The sequence below is a fragment of the Triturus cristatus genome, chromosome 4_2 (assembly GCF_964204655.1).
Source record: "Triturus cristatus chromosome 4_2, aTriCri1.1, whole genome shotgun sequence".
Classification (NCBI taxonomy): domain Eukaryota; kingdom Metazoa; phylum Chordata; class Amphibia; order Caudata; family Salamandridae; genus Triturus; species Triturus cristatus.
In genome coordinates this window covers 214,972,855-214,993,060 of record NC_140586.1, presented here as the reverse complement: position 1 = coordinate 214,993,060, position 20,206 = coordinate 214,972,855, and the positions used below count along the sequence as shown (strand labels likewise).

General features: G+C 44.7%; 1 protein-coding gene across 1 annotated transcript in view; it reads left to right on the top strand.

Annotated features, from left to right (window-relative positions):
* Positions 1-20,206, top strand: part of SACK1F (scaffolding CK1 anchoring protein F) — an 84,587-nt gene that overhangs the window by 24,104 nt on the left and 40,277 nt on the right. Inside the window, exons 2-3 of the mRNA XM_085601252.1 lie at positions 14,183-14,350; positions 15,247-15,368. Coding sequence (XP_085457378.1) covers positions 14,183-14,350; positions 15,247-15,368 — 290 coding nt within the window. The remainder of the gene's footprint in view (positions 1-14,182; positions 14,351-15,246; positions 15,369-20,206) is intronic.

Sequence of the window (20,206 nt, the reverse complement as noted above, 5' to 3'; positions counted from 1 at the left end):
TGTGCGTCACTGAGTTAGATTCTGTGTTATTTTCAGCATTACATTGAGCTGTTGGTTCCCAGCTTTGCATTCGGGCTGTTAGTTTCAGGTATTAAATTGAGCTGTTGCTTTTGTGCAGCACCCTAGGCGGTTGGTGTGTGCTTTACATTGATCTGTTGGTTTAGTGTATTGGGACTGGAATATCTGGGAGATACTATGGTTCTAGTAATAATTTCTCTCTGCACACTGACTGCCACAATTGTTGTTCCAGACACTGAGGGGTGGGACCACATTCAGTGTTGGGTTCAGACGTTACATTGCGCTGTTAGTTTCGGGTATTATATTTTGCTGTTGGATCCCGGTATTACCTCAGGACGTTTTGTTTCAAATCTAGCTGTTGGATTTTGCATTATTCTGAGCTACTGATTTCGGTAATTGTATTGGCGGCTGGGTCCCAGACAGTATATCAGGCTGTTGACTTGACATATTTCATTGGAATTTTGTTTTATGCCATTAGATTGTGCTGTTATTTTCGGGCATTACAGCAGGACTCCGGGTTCTGTGCATAAGATTGTGTTATTGATTGTGGCCATTACACAGGACTGTTGGTCTGAGCCGGTAAACAGCCTTTAGTGCGCGGCTGCTACTGCGCATACCATTACTTTGCATGCGTTACTATGCCTGCGAAGTTATAACGCGTACCATTAGTACGCAAGGTGTTACATCGCAAGAGTTGTTACAAAGCATGCGTTGTAATGTTATGCGCTAAAGAACTTTTTTTTTTTAAATGATCCATGTCATTGTAAGGAAACTGAGGCTGTTTCCTCACAACGACGTGCCCTGCCCCTCGGAGACGACGTGAAGAAGGTCCCGCGAGGAGAGTGAGGTAAGGGGGTTGTAGTGTGTTATTGTAGTGTAGGGGGTTGTGCTGGGAGTACAGTTTATGGATTGCGTGTAGTGTTGTGGTGTAGGGGGTCGTGCTGGGGGTAGTGTTTTAGGTTAGTGTTGTGGTGAATGTGTAGTGTAGGTTAGTGGTTTAAGGTAGTGTAGGGGGGTCATGCTGGGTAGTGTTGGAGTGTAGGGACAGGAGTGGGGGTCGGGGGGGGTCGTACTGGGGTAGAGTATTAGTGTTTAGGGTAGTGTTTTGGTTTAAATGTAGGGTAGGAGGTCGTGCTGGGGGTAGTGTTTTAGGGTTCAGGGTAGTGTTTTAGGGTTCAGGGTAGTGTTGTGATGTTTGTGTAGTGTAGGGGATTGTGCTGGGGGTAGTGATTCAGGGTAGTGTAGTGGTGTTTGTGTAGTGTAGGGGGTCATGCTGGGGGTAGTGTATTAGGGTTTAGGGTAGTTTTGTGGTGCATGTGTAGTGTAGGGTAGTGATTTAGGGTTTAGGGAAGTGTAGGGGGGTCGTGCTGGGTAGTGAATGAGTGTAGGGACAGGAGTGGGATTCGGGGGGGTCGTGCTGGGGGTAGTGATTTAGGGTAGTGTAGTGGTGTTTGTGTAGGGTGACGTGTTGGGGGTAGTGTGTTAGGGTTTAGGGTTAGGTTATTTTATTTGAAAATTATTTAAAATGGTCCATGTACGCATAGTAGTGGTATGCGAAGTAATGGTCTGCGCTTTAAAATACATTTTATTATATTTGTAATGCTTTTGCGAAGTAATGGTAAGCGCAGTAATAATATGCATGCTAATAGCATTTGCGATGTAAAAACATCGCACTAAAAGCATGCGTAGTAATGGCATGCTAAGTATCGTCATACATTCATCTGAGCCATTACCTTGGGATTGGGGCTTTGGGCATTAGATTGAGCTGTTAGTTGTCGCCATTAGATTTGGACCGCTGCTTTCAGGCATTGGATTGAGCTGTTGATTTTGGGCATCAGAAGGACCTTTTGGTTTTGGGCATTACGTTCAGACCTTGCGTTGCATTTGGCTGTTGGGGTACACTAGCCTGTTGGTTTAATGCGGTGGCTCTTAACCTGTCATCCTTGGACCCCTGGGGGTCCACCATTCTTATTCAGGGGTCCGCGATTGTTTAGAAAATTAAATATTGTAGCATATTAGTAAATCAAATATAAATAAAAAGCAAGACTGAAAACAAAGTTTTAAAATGCTTGTAAATGTGAAGGAATTTGAAACTAGAAGGTAACAATGAAATTGATTCGTGGGAGTAGTGCAATAACAGCAAACCGAATCTAGAATGGGGAGGACTGGTGTTTTCAATTGTGGCAGCACTGGAATGCGCCAACAAAAAGAGAGCATGCCCTGGGAGCAAAAAACATAAAGTGATCTGCTAGAGTCTAGCATATCATTCGTCTTTTGGAGAAAAAAAACGACATTTCGCAAAGCTCCAAGCTTACCTTTAAAATGTCAATGTTCAATTTTTCGTTTGTTTATATAAAATATTTCATACTGGGTATTTAAAAAAAATTCTATACTGTTTTTTGTGCATTGTTAGTTCATATCGTAGAAACTGCTTAGGCGGGGGTCCCTGGTTTCCGGCGGTAATTCACAGGGTGGACCTGGGGGGGTCCACAGAAGTCAAAAGTTTAAGAACCGCTGGTTTAGTGTCGTGAGATTGTGGTATCGGCGATACATACACAAAGGTGAAGTGAGAATGACTGTTGTGGTTTCAGGGCACAGAGGCAGGCCAGGCTGACATCACGGCACACAAAAATGCTGACCTTTAGAAAGAAGAAAACGTTTTGAAACGAAGGAGTTTTTTTCCCACTGGTGCAGGGTAACATTTCATCTTCCGTGCTAAAGTAATCCCCTCTCCAATGCCTCCCCCTCGCCCAGCCTATTCACTCGCAGGGTCATTTGCCGGCTATTGACTAATGCTATTGACTAGTTTTTTTCTCTCTCTATTTACTAAATATACATGACTGTTGTGAGGAACTGGTTTCAGAAGCTTTAGCTGAAAATGAGGCATCTGATCAAATTTCTTAGCTCTCACCCAGCTCATTAAAATAATGTTCAATCCCTCTTCACAAATTGGCCCTGAGATTCCGATTTTTGAGCAAGCTGCAGAGGAGTCAGAGTTCCAAGTAATGCAGCTCATCCAGTAATTTATCTGGTGCGTTAAACACTTCATTCCTACAGTTTCCCCCTTAAACTTGCTTACATTTACAGAGGGGGCAAATGCACAGTACTTATTGGTCCATACATAATTCGGTGACGTAGGCACCGAATACTGCATGTTATTCCCCATTTCTGAGCTTGAACTCCGAATATGTTTTTACTGGACTTAGTGAATACCTCACCCCGTGGTGTTGGTGTTTACCAAGTTGGTAAATACCTTCATGTTCTCCAATCTCATTGTAATAGGGGCCTTGGGCCCTGATAACGAGTGCCCTGTAGAGGAGGCTTGTGGTCTTTACCAAGAGCAGTAAACAAACACAGGCACTGCAAGATAAGGTGTTTATCCGATCCGGAACATGCCTCCTGATTCGAGTTTTAACTCGCAACATGCCCCCTTTGGTGGCTCGATCACTGAATTTCACAGATTCCAGGACTTTACTTGGTATTTCCCACCCAGTTAATTTGTCGCAGTTTCAATCGGTGAACATTGGACTCGGGAAAAGTGCAATGGTGCGATTCTTGGTGCCCATCTTACCCAAATGCAGAAAACTTAGCAGGGGACAGAATGCTGACATTGTACACACAGGAGTCCGTGCAGTGGTAGGAATATAGCCCCACCCTCAGAATCGGGGTCGTACACGGTAACTACCACCAACCTCCAGTTGTAAGAGCCTGGATGATGGAATGAAAGTCTAAAAAATAAGTAGTATGGATCCCTTAAAACCTTACATGGACCATGCCGACCCTACCCATGACGATAACACGCCTAAGGACTAAATCATGCAGTTACTGCTACTTGGCAGTGGCTGTGGCCATATGCGCATATCCCACTAGTAAAAGCGCCCAAACAATCCCCATAAACCCTCAGCCACAGAAATAGGTTTCCACAAATCATTACTACAGCTCAACAAATCCGGTTTGTGTTCTGTGAGCAGTCAACAAGTGTTCACCAAGTACGGGGGAAGGGAGGGGCGATTATAAGTTAAACAATGGTAGAATGCATTTCCTGCAATAAGACCACTGAAAATGTTGAACTATGGTATTGATAACCAATGTATAAGATGTATACAATTATATGAAGTGTAATACGAATAATTAGAGATTGCATGAATGATAATGTTGCATGATGCCTTCACATGTATGCATTCCATAATGTCAAAATCAATCAAATTTGTTGGAGAAAAAAAAAATTACATGGACCAATTAAACTTGTATGCAGACTGATTCCTACACGGGGTGTAGGCCAAACGCAAAATGAAATGCGGGGACTGGGTGAAACCATAAGAAAGTCCTAATGATACTATTGAGTCAGAAATACCCAAAGAGGAAACGACAGAAAGCCAAGTCCTGAGGTGGAATTCAGGAACGGCAGAAACGCATGAAAGATCACTCTTTACAGCTCAACCCTTCTAAAGCAAATGAGCGATGTGGAATCATCGTAGGGTCTGAAACGGAAGACACCAACTATAGATGAAACCATAGCATATAACTAGGGCCATAGCATTTTGGAGAAGGAAGATGTTGCTACTTTACTCTAGAACATTCTGCCCCTTTGCTGCTTCATATGGATGGTGGGCAATATTTGTGACCGGATTGGGGCCCGGAAGGACCATGCACGGTTGGGAAGGGATCCCACTGACTGCCGTGGAAACCAGTTTAAATGGGGTCACCAATTACCATGCCTAATTTGAAGATGCGTCAGGGGACCCTCTCAGATAGTTTACTTGAAAGCTACTGGGATATCAAAGAATGCTTGTAGACCAGAATCTGAGTCCGCCAATCCATACTTGCGTGGCGTTGAACACCACCAGAATGACTGCAGCGTCGTGGTCTCTACTAATGACAAACCCTAACCTGTAGGGTTGAGGCCGAGATTGCTCAGACAGGTGTGCAATAATATTTTTCATATTGATTACCTGGTAAAGACCGACACTAGTGAGACGATAATCGCACAAATCTTCTTAATCAAGATATGGCTTTTTGGTGGAGAGATTTTTGGGTGGAGAGAGAACATGGTGAGATTTAAATAAGTGGACAATAGCATGCATTAAAAGTGTGGCACCTAAAAGGCAATTCATTCACGGTACATATAGTTGAAGTGAGAGAGATGGAATTATTAGTAAAAGATACTGGGTCACACAGTCGAGTAAAGAAATGAAAACGTTCAGAAAGTGGGGGAAATTAGTTTAACTTAGGAACAGAATGTGACTTTCAATCAGCGGTGCTCAAACTCCTTCCACATGAGCTGGATACATGCCAACCTTTCAGGATAAAAACTCCCTGTGTAAATGATTACCATTAAGAGCCATTGTATTTATATCCAGGGCTTTAAGTGGGATGAAAAAACTTGGGGGGGAGGGGCTCTCAAAGGGGCGTGGCCTAGGTAATTAAGGGCGTGACTGACAAACACATATTGTAAAAATCTGTGCTTAGCATTGTTTGCTGTCCCACTTGTATTTTGCTGTTTCTGTCATTGCATTCAGATACATGATACAAGTAACATCATACCTACAAGTCAGGACTATTGGCTTTGTCAATGGTTGTTAGTTGCATAAGATAAATAAGCAGCATATATGGCTTGTATATAACATTGAAAAAGCTTCCACTTAAAGCCCTGGTGACACCAGGACACTGTTGCTGCTCCTGAGTTTCAAAAAGAGAAGGGAAATCCAGAGAGAATATGACTCTCTTTAAAGGATTTCCCTTCCCCCTACAATGCTCACCTGGCATGACGTCATGCCATGACTCCTCCACTAGTGAGCAGCGTAAGCACGCGAACATCCATGTCCCTGCACACACTGCAGTCCGGAAAAAAACAGACCGCCTGTGCCAGGGCACAAAACAGAACCCGATAGAGACCCGTTTCGAGGCCCCCTTAAATAAAACTGAGCACCGTTGAGACCCAGCCCACTTAAAGCCCTGTTTATATCCATAAAATGTGGATATCCTGGAAATCAGCCATGGCTTCAGCCGTCATGCGGAAACATTGGAAGTCACCGGGTACAAGCAAAGGCGCATTCAGGATAAATGAAAGAGTTAGCCTGCCTCTCTACGCAAACAACTGAGACCTTATCTACACAGAAAGCATTACTATTGTTCAGTCTTGTGTCAAAGAGAAGAATGGTAGAAATAGGGAGTGGTGGTGGATTCAATGTCTGACCATGAAGAAAATCTTTCGGAAGCAATTTAAGGCTCCAATGACTGTAAATTGTAATTGTATTGCTTTGGCTTGTTCTGTACACTGTCAAGTGGGAACGTTTACGCCAAACTCACGTGGAGCAACATTTTTAACATGTATCTTTTGGCTCTTGTGTCTACCTGTAGATCTTGGATTCATACTCAATTAATCCCTCATGGGTGATGAATGATGGGTCCTGAGCAGTGGCATCGGGGCGCTTTCACAGCTTAAGCAGGATGGTGTTGACAATTCTAGTTCTTTATAACCCTGTCCTGGCTGCAGCTCTGCAGACAAAAGCTATTAAAAAATCAAAAGTAAGGTAAAACAAACATAGTGATCAGGAGTTAACAACAGCAAAGAAATTAAGAGAAAAAGAGAGGGAATGAATGGGAGTGGCAGAGGTTTGGAAGGAAGAGCAAAAGGGAGGACCTATAAAAATAAGGAAGGAATTGTGGATGAAAGGATGCATGCACGGATAAAAGGACTGATAGATGGAAGGGGAAAACAAGATTTACATGGGTGGGTGAACAAACGTGTCTGTAATCATGAAAGGCTGGACGAATGGGGGGATGGCTGGATGGTAGGGTGAAATGATGAATTGGTAGATTGATAAAATGAGGGTGTATTGGTGGATGAATTGGTAAAAGTATGGCGTAATGGTGGAAGGTGTGAGTAGAACGATGGATACAAAACTGTAATGATGAGAGGGTAGACAAATGGAATTGTGAAAGGATGGATGTAGGAGTTGAAACGTGAAAAGATAGATGGATGGATGCATGACAGGCTTAAAGGATGGAGAAATAGGAGGACAGAAGGCTGGATTAAGGGATCTCACCTAGAGTGGGTAGAGTTTACTTGCTTTGCTCACCAGACTGTGTTCGAGGGATGGATCAAAGTGGGGGGTATTTTAATTGTCTGGCTACTCCCTTGGCCCTGAGTGCACTATAAAGGATTCTTGGGGTAATGATTGATGGATAGTGTAGAAATGATCCTTCTCTGTTTGGGCAATGACTGGTAGGACTTTGCTCCTAGGGTTAAGGATTGATGAGTAGTAGGTATCAATGGGTACTGTGGTGCTGATTAATATTTTATGGGCGATGTGTCGGGCGATGTGTCTTGTGTTGATGCTTGATGGCTCTTGATAAACTCTTCAATGGTTTTTGTATTGATGATCAGTAGCTCTTTGCACACTTATTAATGGCTAGTAGCATACGAATGATGGCTTCTGTGGTGCTCATCCATGGCTTTTAGGGTGATGGTTGATAGCTAGTTTACAATGATCAGTCAGTCACGGAACAATGATCAATGACTCTAAAGGCAATATTGATTTGATCATGAATTCATAAATGATCACTTTTGATATAGTGATCAATAGCACTTCTGAAAATGACTGATGTTCTTGGAGGATGATTGATGCATTTTGGAGTGTTGATCAGTGATTCTTTGGATGGCGAACAATGGTCTTGAAGCAGTGCTGGATAACTCTGGAGTTGGTTATTGAGAGCGAGGATAGATGTATCTTGACTCTTGAACGGATGACTGGTATGTCTTGGGGTAATGTAAAATGGCTATGGAGTAATGCCAGTTGCCCTCTGCTTTTGGGTAACGTTTGTTTGGCCTTAGGAAGATGATTGGCCATTTGAGTAATAAGTTGCATTTTTCGAGGATGCTTTCCGCAGCATGTCTGCGGTAAGCTTGAGGGTTTTTGGGATGCCATGGATGGCTCTTAGGTCTCCTGGTCTTGGAGTGTTAAGTGATGGGTCTGTGGTGGTGATTGACTCCTAGACAAAGATCAATAGCTATTGGGATAGTTATTGATTACTCTATGATTTTGAAGGTATAATTGGTGGTTCATGAGTTGATGATCAATGGACCATGGGAGATTGATGAAAAGGTTTTGGACCAATGACTGATTGCACTTGTAGAGATAATCGATGCCTCTTGAGGGCTGAAAGATAGCTACTGGGCCTTGACAGGATGATTTATTGCTTTTGAGGCAATATAGGATAGCTCCTTGGTGGACAGATTATGATCAAATGCTGTTGGGATGCTTATCAGTAGTTCTTGGGTTTTGAGGCACTAGTTAATGTTCTTGGGGTGTGAGTGATGATTATTAGGTGATGAAAAATGGCTCTTGGGATTCTTCTTGATGCAACGATCACGAATTCCTACAGCGTTGATCCATGGTGTTTTTGTGTATGACGTTGAGAATGGATGCTTTAGGAATGATGATTGATGGCCCTTGATCTTTGATCAACGGCTCCTGGGCGACGATTAATGGCTCTTGGAGCTGTGCTCAATGGCAAAGCTTAGATCTTTGGTAATTACCTCACAATCTTGACACCCTTTTCATCATAGAAACATGGTTTACACCCACATCTTCACACATCCTTCTTCCCACAGTCAATAGCATCCATTGTGTGGATCGCACTCATAAAGGAGGATGCCTCTCATCCCTAAATCCTCCTGGTCCTGCACCTTAGGCAAGCGAGTAATATTAAATGCCACAGAGTGGGTGGCATGCCATTTCCCAGTCTCTACAACATTATTATGTTCTGTACGAGCGTTCTGAGCAGAACAAGGACTTTGTTGATTAATTCTCAGATCTCCTTACCACCTCTTCCATCCAACCTGCCCTCACCCCAATCTTTAATTGACTTCAACCTCCTAGACAACACAAGTTAAAAAAAAAAAACAAGAGACCTCCTCTTCAACCTCCTCAATACTCTCACACTGGTACAGCATGTCACACAACCAATGTACTCCAAAGGCCACATCCTCGACCTTGTCTTTTCAACATCACCAAACAATCCAATGCAAAACATCCATAGACCTGGACTGGAAATACCACTTTGTCTTCCATTCTCCAGGCTTGGCATCCTACCAACAAACCAAGGTCAGCACAGAAGGTTAACCTTCAGATCCTTCAAAGACTTCTCTTTAGACGACCTAATTCTTCAACACATCTCTCACCCTATTGACTCCATGTCCAATGGCAACACCCTTCTAAATAACTTCAAAATGTTTGGGGAAAGCTATGTGAAAATCCATTTCCCAATTACACCAATCAGGTGCAAGCCAAAGCCTTCAGCATCCGGGTACAATAAAGACCCTCCTGACATAAACAATCGATCTGCAGACACAAAAGAGAATGGAAGAAAAACAGAACTCCCGAGAACATCTTGATACTGAACTCCCTTCACTCAATACAAAGACAGCTCATCACATCAGGAACACCAAAGTACTATAGCAACACCATAAGTGAAGCCTCCAACATGAGCAAAACGCTATTCGAGAAAATCCAGTACTGCATCCACTCCCTGATGGACCAACCTATTCCTCAGTCCTCAGAAGAATGCTATACCATCAACCTCTTCTTCCATGGGCAAAATACAGAAGATCAACGGCACATCGACAACACCAAGCCTGATTCAATTTTTACACCCACCTCTTCCCACAGAATTCTCCAATGGTCAGCCTTCGAAACCTTATCCCTCCTAGATCTTGCTGACATACTCCACTACCTCAAAGCCACTTCTCACAAAGATTATGGTTTGCCATTGTCTTTCCTTAAAGCTCTCTACAGAGGTGTTCTCTTAAGTCTACTTCTCATTGTCCATTTCAGTCATGGAATCTTCCCAGAAGCACTCAAGACAGGCCAGATCTTCTCACTCCTTGAGAAACCCACACCAGGCATGATGACCTGTCAACTACTGGCCCATCACTTACCTACCATTCATCAGGCAGATTGTTTAAAAATCAGTCTGTGTTCAACTTTAAGACCACATAAACGCTAATGATTTCTTGCACAACTGACAGCCAGGCTTTGTACTTCGCTGCAACACAGATACCGCAACCTTACACATCACAAGCGATTCCCTCTTGACTACAGATGAAGGTGACCCCTGCCTCCTGATATTCCTGAAGCTCTCAGCTGCCTTCGACAGAGTCGACCATCACACCCTGATAAGTACCTTGAGTCTCAAATGGGATTCACCCGCAATGTCTGTCACTGGTTCTCCTCCTACCTTTCCAACAGACACCTGTTTGTTCACATAGGCACGTTAGGTCATAAAAGATCCCTGTCACCTGTGGAATCCCCCAGGGCTCCATACTGTCTCCTTCACACTATACACAGAGCCGCTTGGTGCTCTATCGAGAACAGTATGAATATTCACCATCATACCGAGGATATACAACTCCACATGAAAGTCTCTCCTCTGCTTCAGACATCCAGTGCCTCAAAGACTGCTGGCACAGCATCCAGACCTGGAAGTCCAGTGCCTATCTGAAGCTCAACCGAACAAAAACTAAATTCCTGTTATTTGCCAAGAACAATAACCGGATACACTGCAAAGCTGGCTTAATAACATGAACCTTTACAGCTTTGATCTCCAACATTCACTAAATGCCAAGTCAGTTGCATACACCCTGGACACCAACCTCAAGCAACATATTAATCACAAAAACTGCACTGTATCAGCTAGCTTTAAATAAAAAAAAAATAAAAAAAAAAATTTCTTCCAGAATGAGACTTCAGAACTGCTGTTCAAGCCCTTATACTCTTGCATCTGAATGGTTGTAATCCCTACTTCATGGCCTCCAAGACTCCACAGTAGCACCCTGTAGCGGCATACTATACGCTACAGCATGTCTCATCCAGAGCCTGAAGAAATATATGATCACATCACCCCCATCCTGATGTAACTCCATTGGCTCCCCTTACCCGCCCGCACCATCTTCAAAACCAGCTGTATCATTTACAACATGTCATGACCAGCAGCCCTGCTTATACTGCAGACAAACCAACCATCTCTGGTGGATCTCGGCACACCCACAGCCGGGATCCTCCCCAACGCTGCTCCAATTTAGGAAAGAGTTGAAGACTCCCCTATTTACAGAACACCACATCCTAATGCATTAGCCATCTATAATCCAGCTACTTCGCCTTCTACTTTTTGCTTGTCTTTAACCATGTACAACTCTCTGCCGCCTTTTGGCTTGCTTTGCACTGTAGAAATACCATATATATAAATTAATTGGAGGTGAATGAGCCATTAAATTTTAAAGTCTGGTACGACCCAGATCCTTTGCTTTGGCTCAATTTGAAGTGATCTTCGAATCTCCAGTCAAAAACGAGTCAAGCTTTTACAGGAGGCCATGCGACCTTGTGGCCACAGCTACCGTCCATGCAATATGGGAAACCATGACCGAATCCTAGCCTCCATTCACCATACTGTGAATCCAGGCAAATAACCTGTTGCCGGAAAAGAAGTGTAAGCTAATCTGTTTCTGTCGTGAAGTGCTCCTATGTCCTCTGGCAATGTTTGAGCTATGTAATAGTGCCCTTCTACAATAAGAATTTCGGCCACATATAAGGTATACATGACAACTGACTTGCCTCTCCGTTCACTCATAGCATTGTCGTTAGGATGGGGCAGGAATGTTTCTCAGTTCATGTTTAAAAATTCTCACTTTTAATAAATGATTCTCAATGTAGAGGTATAATCTGACGTATTAAGGTAAAATGTTTCTACATTTTAAAGAAGTACACTTTTGTATTTTGAAGACACCTTATCATATTCCAGCGATGTTTGTTGCATGATTTACATGTCAAATATTTTCAGGGCTCCGCTCCTGCACAGGTTCTTAAAGTCAGAGCCGACTCTTGGCTCGGCTCCATTTAATTTATTGGTTGGCCCACCTCTGACATACATAGATATAAATACAGTAACGGCATTTTCGTCAGGGCAGAGCGAAGCATGAATGTTTCTAAGGTCATCTTTAAAAAATTCTCATTTTGAATATATGCTTCTCAATGCAGTGATATCATCCGACGTACTAAGGCGAGCGGCTTTCGTGTGTTACATAAGTACACTTTTTTCACTTTTGAAGAGACTGTGACGTTTTACTTGATGTTTGTTGTACAATTTACATGCCAAACGCTTTAACCCCTTCGCGCTGGGGGGTGCGGGGGGGCAGCGCGGTGGTGCGGTGCTCATGACGGAGCCACTCCGTCATGAGCCACGGTTGGGCTGTGCTCATGACGGAGTGGTTCCGTCATGACTCCGCCCACGGCGCTAATCTCCCGCACAGGCGGGGAATTAGCGCCGCGTGGGCGGCGTAGCCGCCAACGGCCGCAGCATGACGGAACCACTCCGTCATGAGCACACGGCAACCGTGGCTCATGACGGCGTGGTTCCGTCATGAGCACGGAACGAGTTAATGGCTCGGCCCGCGCACGGGCTCTAAGAGCCAGTCTGACCCTTGGCTCGGCTATGGCTCGCCCTCTCTGCTCTAAACGGGGGGGGGGGCGCTGCGCTGCAGGGCACAGTACTGCTACAGGATCTGGAGGTGTCGTGAAGGATGTGTAAAGCTAGGAGCAGTAAATGTCCTGTTTGTAGTAACACAGCGTTGCAGGCTGCCTGGGTCTCGCCTGCCTTTCCCGCCTTCGCCCCGGAAGGTGGGGGGAGGGGCACTGGACCTGGGGCGCCCGCGGTTTATCCTGGCTCGGGGCCCAGCAGGAAACTGGTCGGACCTTTCAATTGCAACGAGGCAGTATTTACTAGGAACAAGGAAAGGGGCCTGCCCGCGTGCCGGTACACCAACGTACAGGCACAGAGGCGCCGCGTGCAACCCGGAACAGGAAAGTGTTGCCCTCTGAAACGTCTGTGTGAACTGCGAGGGCCAAACATCGAACATCTCGTCCTTACTCACTAGAGATGCCAAAATGAAGTGCTCGGGAGACATTTCAGTAAATTATGTAACTCATTGAAAACATTATTTTACATCTTCAAATGGAAATTGTAACCATCAAAACCGATCTTAAAACTCTTCTCGTCCAACAGCAGTTCCTGGAATAATTCAACCAATTTCTTGACCCCCTACGGCCATCTGGCACTCGCAAGAGGTCAACCTTGTAAATATGTATTGTATTCCTGTTTTAACCTAAAGCTGGCACCTTTTATTTTTACAATGTATATATGCAACCTCTTAGCTTTTTGTAACTGTATATATGCGACCTATATGTAACTAGTTAGCGTGTTTTGGTCTATCTTGTGTACCTTTTGTAACTTAACTGTTTCTTTTGTAAAGCATTCTGACACCTTTGGGTAAAGTTTGCGCTATAGAAAACTGCATTAAATTAATAAAATAAAAATAAATAACCTCTAGTTGTGACGTTAATGGAGCGACTGGACGTGGACGTCAAGCAGCTGCTCCCCGACACTGCTCATGCCACACCTACACTAAGGGGCCATGAAGTAGTGTTTTTGCAACCTCTGGTTCAAGCCTTCCAGGGGAAGGTCTTACAGTATGGCTCGTGTCATGTCGCTAGAGGCTTCTGCTTTGCATTTTGACTTTTATAATGCTTTTCTTATTCACTCCAATAAGATCCAGGTGGTGAGTGAAACAGAGCTCTCGGTGGTCTCCAAATATTGCCCATCATTCACCAGGATATATTTCAAGGGGGCACAAGGTATTCTGGAGCCCTAGTTTCCAAGTGTTGATCTGTCAGAACGTCTGTTAGGTGCTGGAGCCCCAGAGTTGGCTCTGCTCTCGGAAGTCCGAGCCTGTGAGATCTATGCCTCCTAGGGGGCACCTTAGTCAACAGAGCCAACAATATCTTCAGAGAACCAAGGGCACAATGATGTTGCCTCGGACAGTGAAATCTGTGTAACCTGAGGGATGGCACTGCTCTCAGAGCCTGTAGTCTGAGGAATAGCTCTCTGCCTGAGAACTCGGCCTGTAAGTTCGGTGTAACCTTGAGGAAAGATTTGCTGGCTGACACTGTAGGATCTGTGTAACCTGTTGGACACCTCTGCTGTCGAAGCTTTTAAGATTTGTGTGACCTGAGTAATACCTCTGATGTCTTATCATTTTCCATCTGTAACCTGAAGGCGGGCTCTGCTGTGCATTTCATGTATACACCTGTCTCTTCCCCTCTCACAGGTGGTGGCTGTGGTCATGGACCTCTTCACAGATCGTGATGTGTTCCGGGACGTGTTGGATGCCGCCTACCGGCGGCGGGTTCCTGTCTACATGATCCTCGACCAGGAAGGGGTGAAGCTCCTCGTTGAGATGTGCCAAATTCTGGAGCTCGATCGCTACAAACTGAGGGTGAGGATGGCACAGAACAAGATGGATGAGTGGGTTACGGATGGGTGCATATTATGAATGGATAGATCGCAGGCAAATGGGCATGGGTGGAAAAGTGGATAAATCGTTGGATGAATGGGTGAAAGACTTCACAGGTTCCCCAAAAGTAGTAGGTCAGCTTATTTTTTTTCAATTGAACACGTGGCCAGCATACAATTATTGGGCATCTAACCAATGCTTAGATCCCCACCCTTTCCCTCATGTTTCCATGAAAACTATTTGCAGGGATTGTTACCTAATAACCTGTATGAACAGGTCCTCAGGTGTCTCGGATGCCAGGGGAAAACATCTAGAAAAATTGCAGTGTCCAGTGAACTGCACTACAATGACTGTTTACCTTCAATACAGGACTCTACCATCCTGTTGCTTAGTTATTGAGAGCTGAGCTTTGCCTACTTTAAATATCAAACCTGGATCAGACTGCCCTAGTGACGCAGATGTCTGTGCTCTGCTACCTTTAATAGCAGGACAGACCTGGCCAGTATAAGTTGTCTGAAGCTCTGTGCTCGCCCTGCTTTTAATAATAGAACTGGATCAATCACAGACATTAGTGCTCAGCAGATCTCTGCCCCCTCTTTAATTTCAAGTCTGGATATGCCTGGCCTTGTGACCTGGAGCTCTGGTCACACCCTTAAATTGTGTACCCTTCCATGGCAAGAACGTCTCTTGTGATCTGGACCAAACTGGCTTATTCTTAGTGACCTGGAGCTCTGTGACTGTCCTCGAGACTTGGTTCTGTGTGACTGTTTGAGACTCTCCCATCTAGTTTCTAAAAACCCTTGGTGGCTTCAAGGAATAAAAGGGACTGAACCAGCTTCTGTTAAATTCCTTCCCTTACTCTGTCTTCTCTCTCTTAGAACCTCCGTGTGCGCTATGTGTCTGGGGTCGGTTTCCACATGCCATCCGGGAGGATTCAGGGAACCTTATCCCATAAGTTTATTATGGTGGATGGAGACAAAGTTGCCTTTGGTTCATTCAGGTGGGTTGTCTTTTTCGTCATTGGATTTTTGACATGGTGGGCCTTGGACACAGTGACCTTGCATGTTAAGTGGTTTTTCATGTACAACATGTCATCTGTTTTTTTCATAATGGATGGTATACAGTTTTTTATGTCTTCCATGTTCAGTAGTCTTCCATGATTAATGGGCTTTCATTATATTTGAGGTCCTTCAATGGTCTTCCATGGCCTTCCATTGACAATGGCCATAGCCTTACATAGTTGATGGTACTCTATGGTCTATGATCTTCCATGGTTAATGGTCTTCAACAGTTAATGGGCTTCAGCAGTCAGTGGTCTTAAGAAGTAAATGACATTCCTTGTTTGATGGTTTTCCGTAATTGTTGCTCTTATGCTTTTCCATAGCCTTTTATGGTCTTCCATGATTATTGGGTTTTCATGCTTATTGTCCTTCCTTGATGAAATGCTTACATGGTAGATAACCAAGCATGATGAATGTCGTCGATGGTCTTTCATGGTCCGTGGTCTCAATGATCGCTAGCTTTTTTCATATGGTGTGAGCTCTCCTCCACTCATATTCTTCTACTGCGTTTCGAGGGACTTCCATCAAAGTTATTGGTGTTTCATGAGGTATGATGCTCTATAGCCTCTGGGTTTCCATTGTCCTCCACTATTAATGGACTTTAGTGGTCAATGGACTTTTTTGTGATTAGTGACCTATACCAATCAATTATTTTTCATGGTGTCTGGTCTTCCTTTTTCAATTGTTTTCCACGGCCAATGGTCTTCCATGGTCAATTGCCTCCTATGCTGAATCCTTTTTCATGGTTGTTGGTCTTCCATGATGAAGTGGCCATCTTAATGTCCGTAACAATTTCTCTCTCAGTAGCGAATACAGCTCACCGATAGAGACTGAATAGTTTGTAGTAACACCACTACATGACTCCTGCGGCCTTTTTTTTTCTGTATTTTGCCCTTTGTTTTTTTCTAATTTTTATTTTTTTTGCTTCTTTGTCTCCTTTTTTGCTTTTTTTGCTCTCCTCCTTTGCTGCCTTTTTACTGTAAGCACTGCACACTCACTCGCTGTCCACTCCTGTCCCACCCAGCCCTGCCACCACCCCCACAATCCCCCCCACCCCCGATCCTTCTTAATGGTAGCTGCAGTATGGACCAGCTATTAAAAAGTCACTGTTTGACCACCTTACTTGTTGCTTCACTTCTCCGACCTGAAACAACCCTCTCAGACCGTGCTTCTGCTCTACTGTTTTAGATTGAGGTCCCTCCAGCCTCCTGCCATTTTCTCCTCTGTTTTCACTCTTTTTGTGCTTTCCTTTTTGCCCCTTTACTCTTTTACTTTTCTCTATTGCACCTTTTGCCCTTTGTTCTTCTGTCTTCCTTCTCCTACACCTTTTGTCTCTGTGTGCACCTTTTATCTTGCTTGCCAGTTTCCCTTTCCACTCACTCCTCCTTGCCCCATTCAAACCGCTTTCATTCGGCTCGATCTCCCTCACTCGTACTTTTGGTCTACTCTGATTGTTGCCTAGTTACTTTTTTTCAGACTTTCTGCCTTTCACGCTGCTTTTCCGTGACCCATGTAGACTCTTTTTTTTTTTTTTTTGCTCTTTGCTTTTTGTCTTCTTGTTGCCCTTTTTTACTTGCATCCTTTGCTGCTTTTTTGCTCTCAGCACTGCGCCTTCACCTGCTAATTCCCCCCGCCTGCTTTCCACCATCTGCGTTCTCTGCCGCCCACTCTTGCACTGCCAGCACCCTAGATCCTCCTACCCACCTTCTTAATGGCACCTGTAGTGCAGAAGTGCATCGGTCACACGCAGCATACATGTGCAGCTAGCATGTGCCGCAGGCAGCTCATTCGACACCAAATGCATGCTAAAGGCAAGTCCATCTATGCCCATCCACAACCCAATCTCGCCCAGCACAAGAAGCCCTGGTCCAACACCTACCCACCACACCACAAGATGCTACTCTGCTGCAGCTCTCCACGCAATAAGCACTGGATGCTCCTCCCCACGCTGCACCCAAGCCTCCCCATGCCACAGACAAGTTGGTACATGGATGACCTCAAATTCTCCAAATGCCACTGCAGACAGATGGAACACCATTGGTGACACACCCATAACAACGCCGACATAAATATATATAAAGCAGCTCTCCAGATCTGCCACCATTGTCTTAAGACCCAGAAGCGCATCGCAATAACTGAACAAATCGAAAACGGCTCCAACAACGCAAAAGAAATATTCGCCATCCCCCCGTCCGCTCCATGAAATCACTCCATCATAGGAACTCTGCACCTAGCTCTCCTAATATTTCAGCACCAAAATCGCCACCATATACAACACTGTGAACTCCAACCCAACCTCTCCACACTCACCGTCCTCCAGTCTGAGGAAAATGAAACTCGAAAAACCACCCTGACGTGCTAGCCGACCAATACCTTCAGGAAACAGCCACCACAATGCACTCCTTCCAGTTAGGAGCTGCCTCAGACCCATGCCCTCCCTTCATTTTTAACAAAGGACTCAACCCTGTCTGCAGTGTCCTCATACCGATCCTCTGCAACTCTCTTTCTCACCACAGCCACATTCTCGAACTCATGGAAACACGGCACTATCCTACCTCTCCTGAAAAAATCTGTTGCTGACCAAAAAATACTGAACTACAGATCCATATCCCTACTCTCATGTCCAGCCAAAGTCTTGTAAAAATCATCAATAAGCGATTGGTTGACCAACTCAATGCCAACCACTTAACTGCATGGACCCCTTCCAATCAAAATTTAGACCAAACCCCAGCGCCAAGACCTCCTTCATCACCTCTACTGATGATATTCCTCTAATCATAGACAAAGGAGACGCAGTGGCACTCGTCCTACTCAACCTCTTGGTCACTTTTGACTTAGTCTCACATTCCATCCTCATCCAGCGCTTTCACAGCACCAGAATTTATAGACCCGCCCTCCACTGGATTTGCTCCTTCCTCCTAGTTTGTAAGCCTGTCCCCGTACTCGTCCTCTGCCTCCAATCTGATCTGCGGAGTGTGTCAAGGCTCCTCACTCAGCCCGACCATCTTCAACGTCTACTTGGCCCTGCTTGCCGGCATCATCCGATATCATGGACTCAACATAACATCCCGCACCAAGCTCATCCTCTCTGACGACTCCTCCAACACTCAAATGAAGTTCATCAACTGCATGCCAGAAGTCGCAAACTGGATAAGGACAACTGCCTGAAACTCCAGTCTGACAGGAAGGAAATAGTCTTTTTTGGAAAAGGCACTTCCCTCTGGCCTGGTGGCCCTTGAATCAACACCCTTCTGTCGAACTCTGCAAGAAACCTAGGGATCTTGATCGACAAGCTAATATCGATGTCTGACCATGTCCACACAGTCGCCTCCATCTGCTTCTACATCCTCAGACTCCTGAAGAAAGTTTTCAGATGGTTCACATTAAAAGACCGAAGAGGTATCACTCAAGCAGTGATCATCTGCTGAATGGACTATGGAAACGCCCTCTAAGCCTGAATCACTACTCCACTCGCCAAAAAACAGGAAGTCATTCAAAACGCAGCAGCTAGACTCTCAATCTCCCACTCAGCTCCCTCAGATCGAAACACCTCAGACCGCCACTGGCTCCCCATACACAAACATGCCTTCTTCAAATTCCTCACCCTCACCTACAGAGCACTACACAATCTAGGCTCTTCATACATGAACACCCGCATCAACTTCCACACCCTGAACAGACTCTACTCCCAACCCCATTTTCCCCTCATCGGAAGAGCCAGAGGTCGTGCCTTTTCTTAAATGGCTCCTAAAGACCGGAACGAGCTCCTGTTACACATCCTCCTCCACCCTCCTAGAATTTCGCAAAGAAATGAAAACCTGGCTTTTCTATTAGGTCCCAGTTAAAGGTAGCTCCCCTGTCTCTTATTCGCCATGATACCCTCCAGGTGATCGGAGCATTGTACAAATCTACATAGCATGACATCAGTTACCAAATGCTGCTTTGAGGACAGTAGACCTGCAGAAATGTTGACTCATAGTCACATTATTTTCACATTGTCATCTGTGAGTAATCTCTTCCCCCTATATCAGTGTCAGTCACGGAAATTCCCTCCTTACCACAAGGTCAGTAACGTGAGCTGAGACTGCTATGAGGCCATGCGGGGGTTGTCACTATGATCCATTTTTCAACCTCGCTTACAAGTACCTCTCTTTTTTCAGAGCCAGTTTTGCAGGAATGTTCAACTCCAGCACGAGTTGGACCCTCCAGGCAGGGCCACTGGAATTATGCAGCAGGGTTGACTGACTTAAGCGGCAAGTAAAGGCAAATTATGCGACCTAATGAGGGATATTTTGTCACAGTATTCCTTCATAATTTTGAAATTTTTTCACGTGACACTGGGCCAATGGTTCACCTCATTGGTTCCAGTTTAATCTCCAAATAAAGCAATAGGCAACTGAAACATGACCGATCTACCTTTGCATAGGGCATCCCCTATGTGTCAGCATGGGTCACTGCGATTTTAGTAACTTTTGGATCTGTCTGAGCTATAAGTATTTTTTTATTAAAATCTGCAGTTTTTGCAGCAGATGATGGATTGTGTGGCAAATTCCTACTTCTGTGGAAAACTCTGCAGCCACAGAATCAGATAATTCTGGTGGCCTTGCCTACAGGCAAGGACTCCTGCATCAGCTGTAAGGGTTGAATGGTCGGACATGTTGATTAATCACCGAATACAGGGATGGAAAGGACCACTGGAGATGTCCTCCTGTCCAAACTCTAAATATAGAGAAACAAGACTTGCTTTTCCAGAGGTATCCAGACTGTAATGACATCA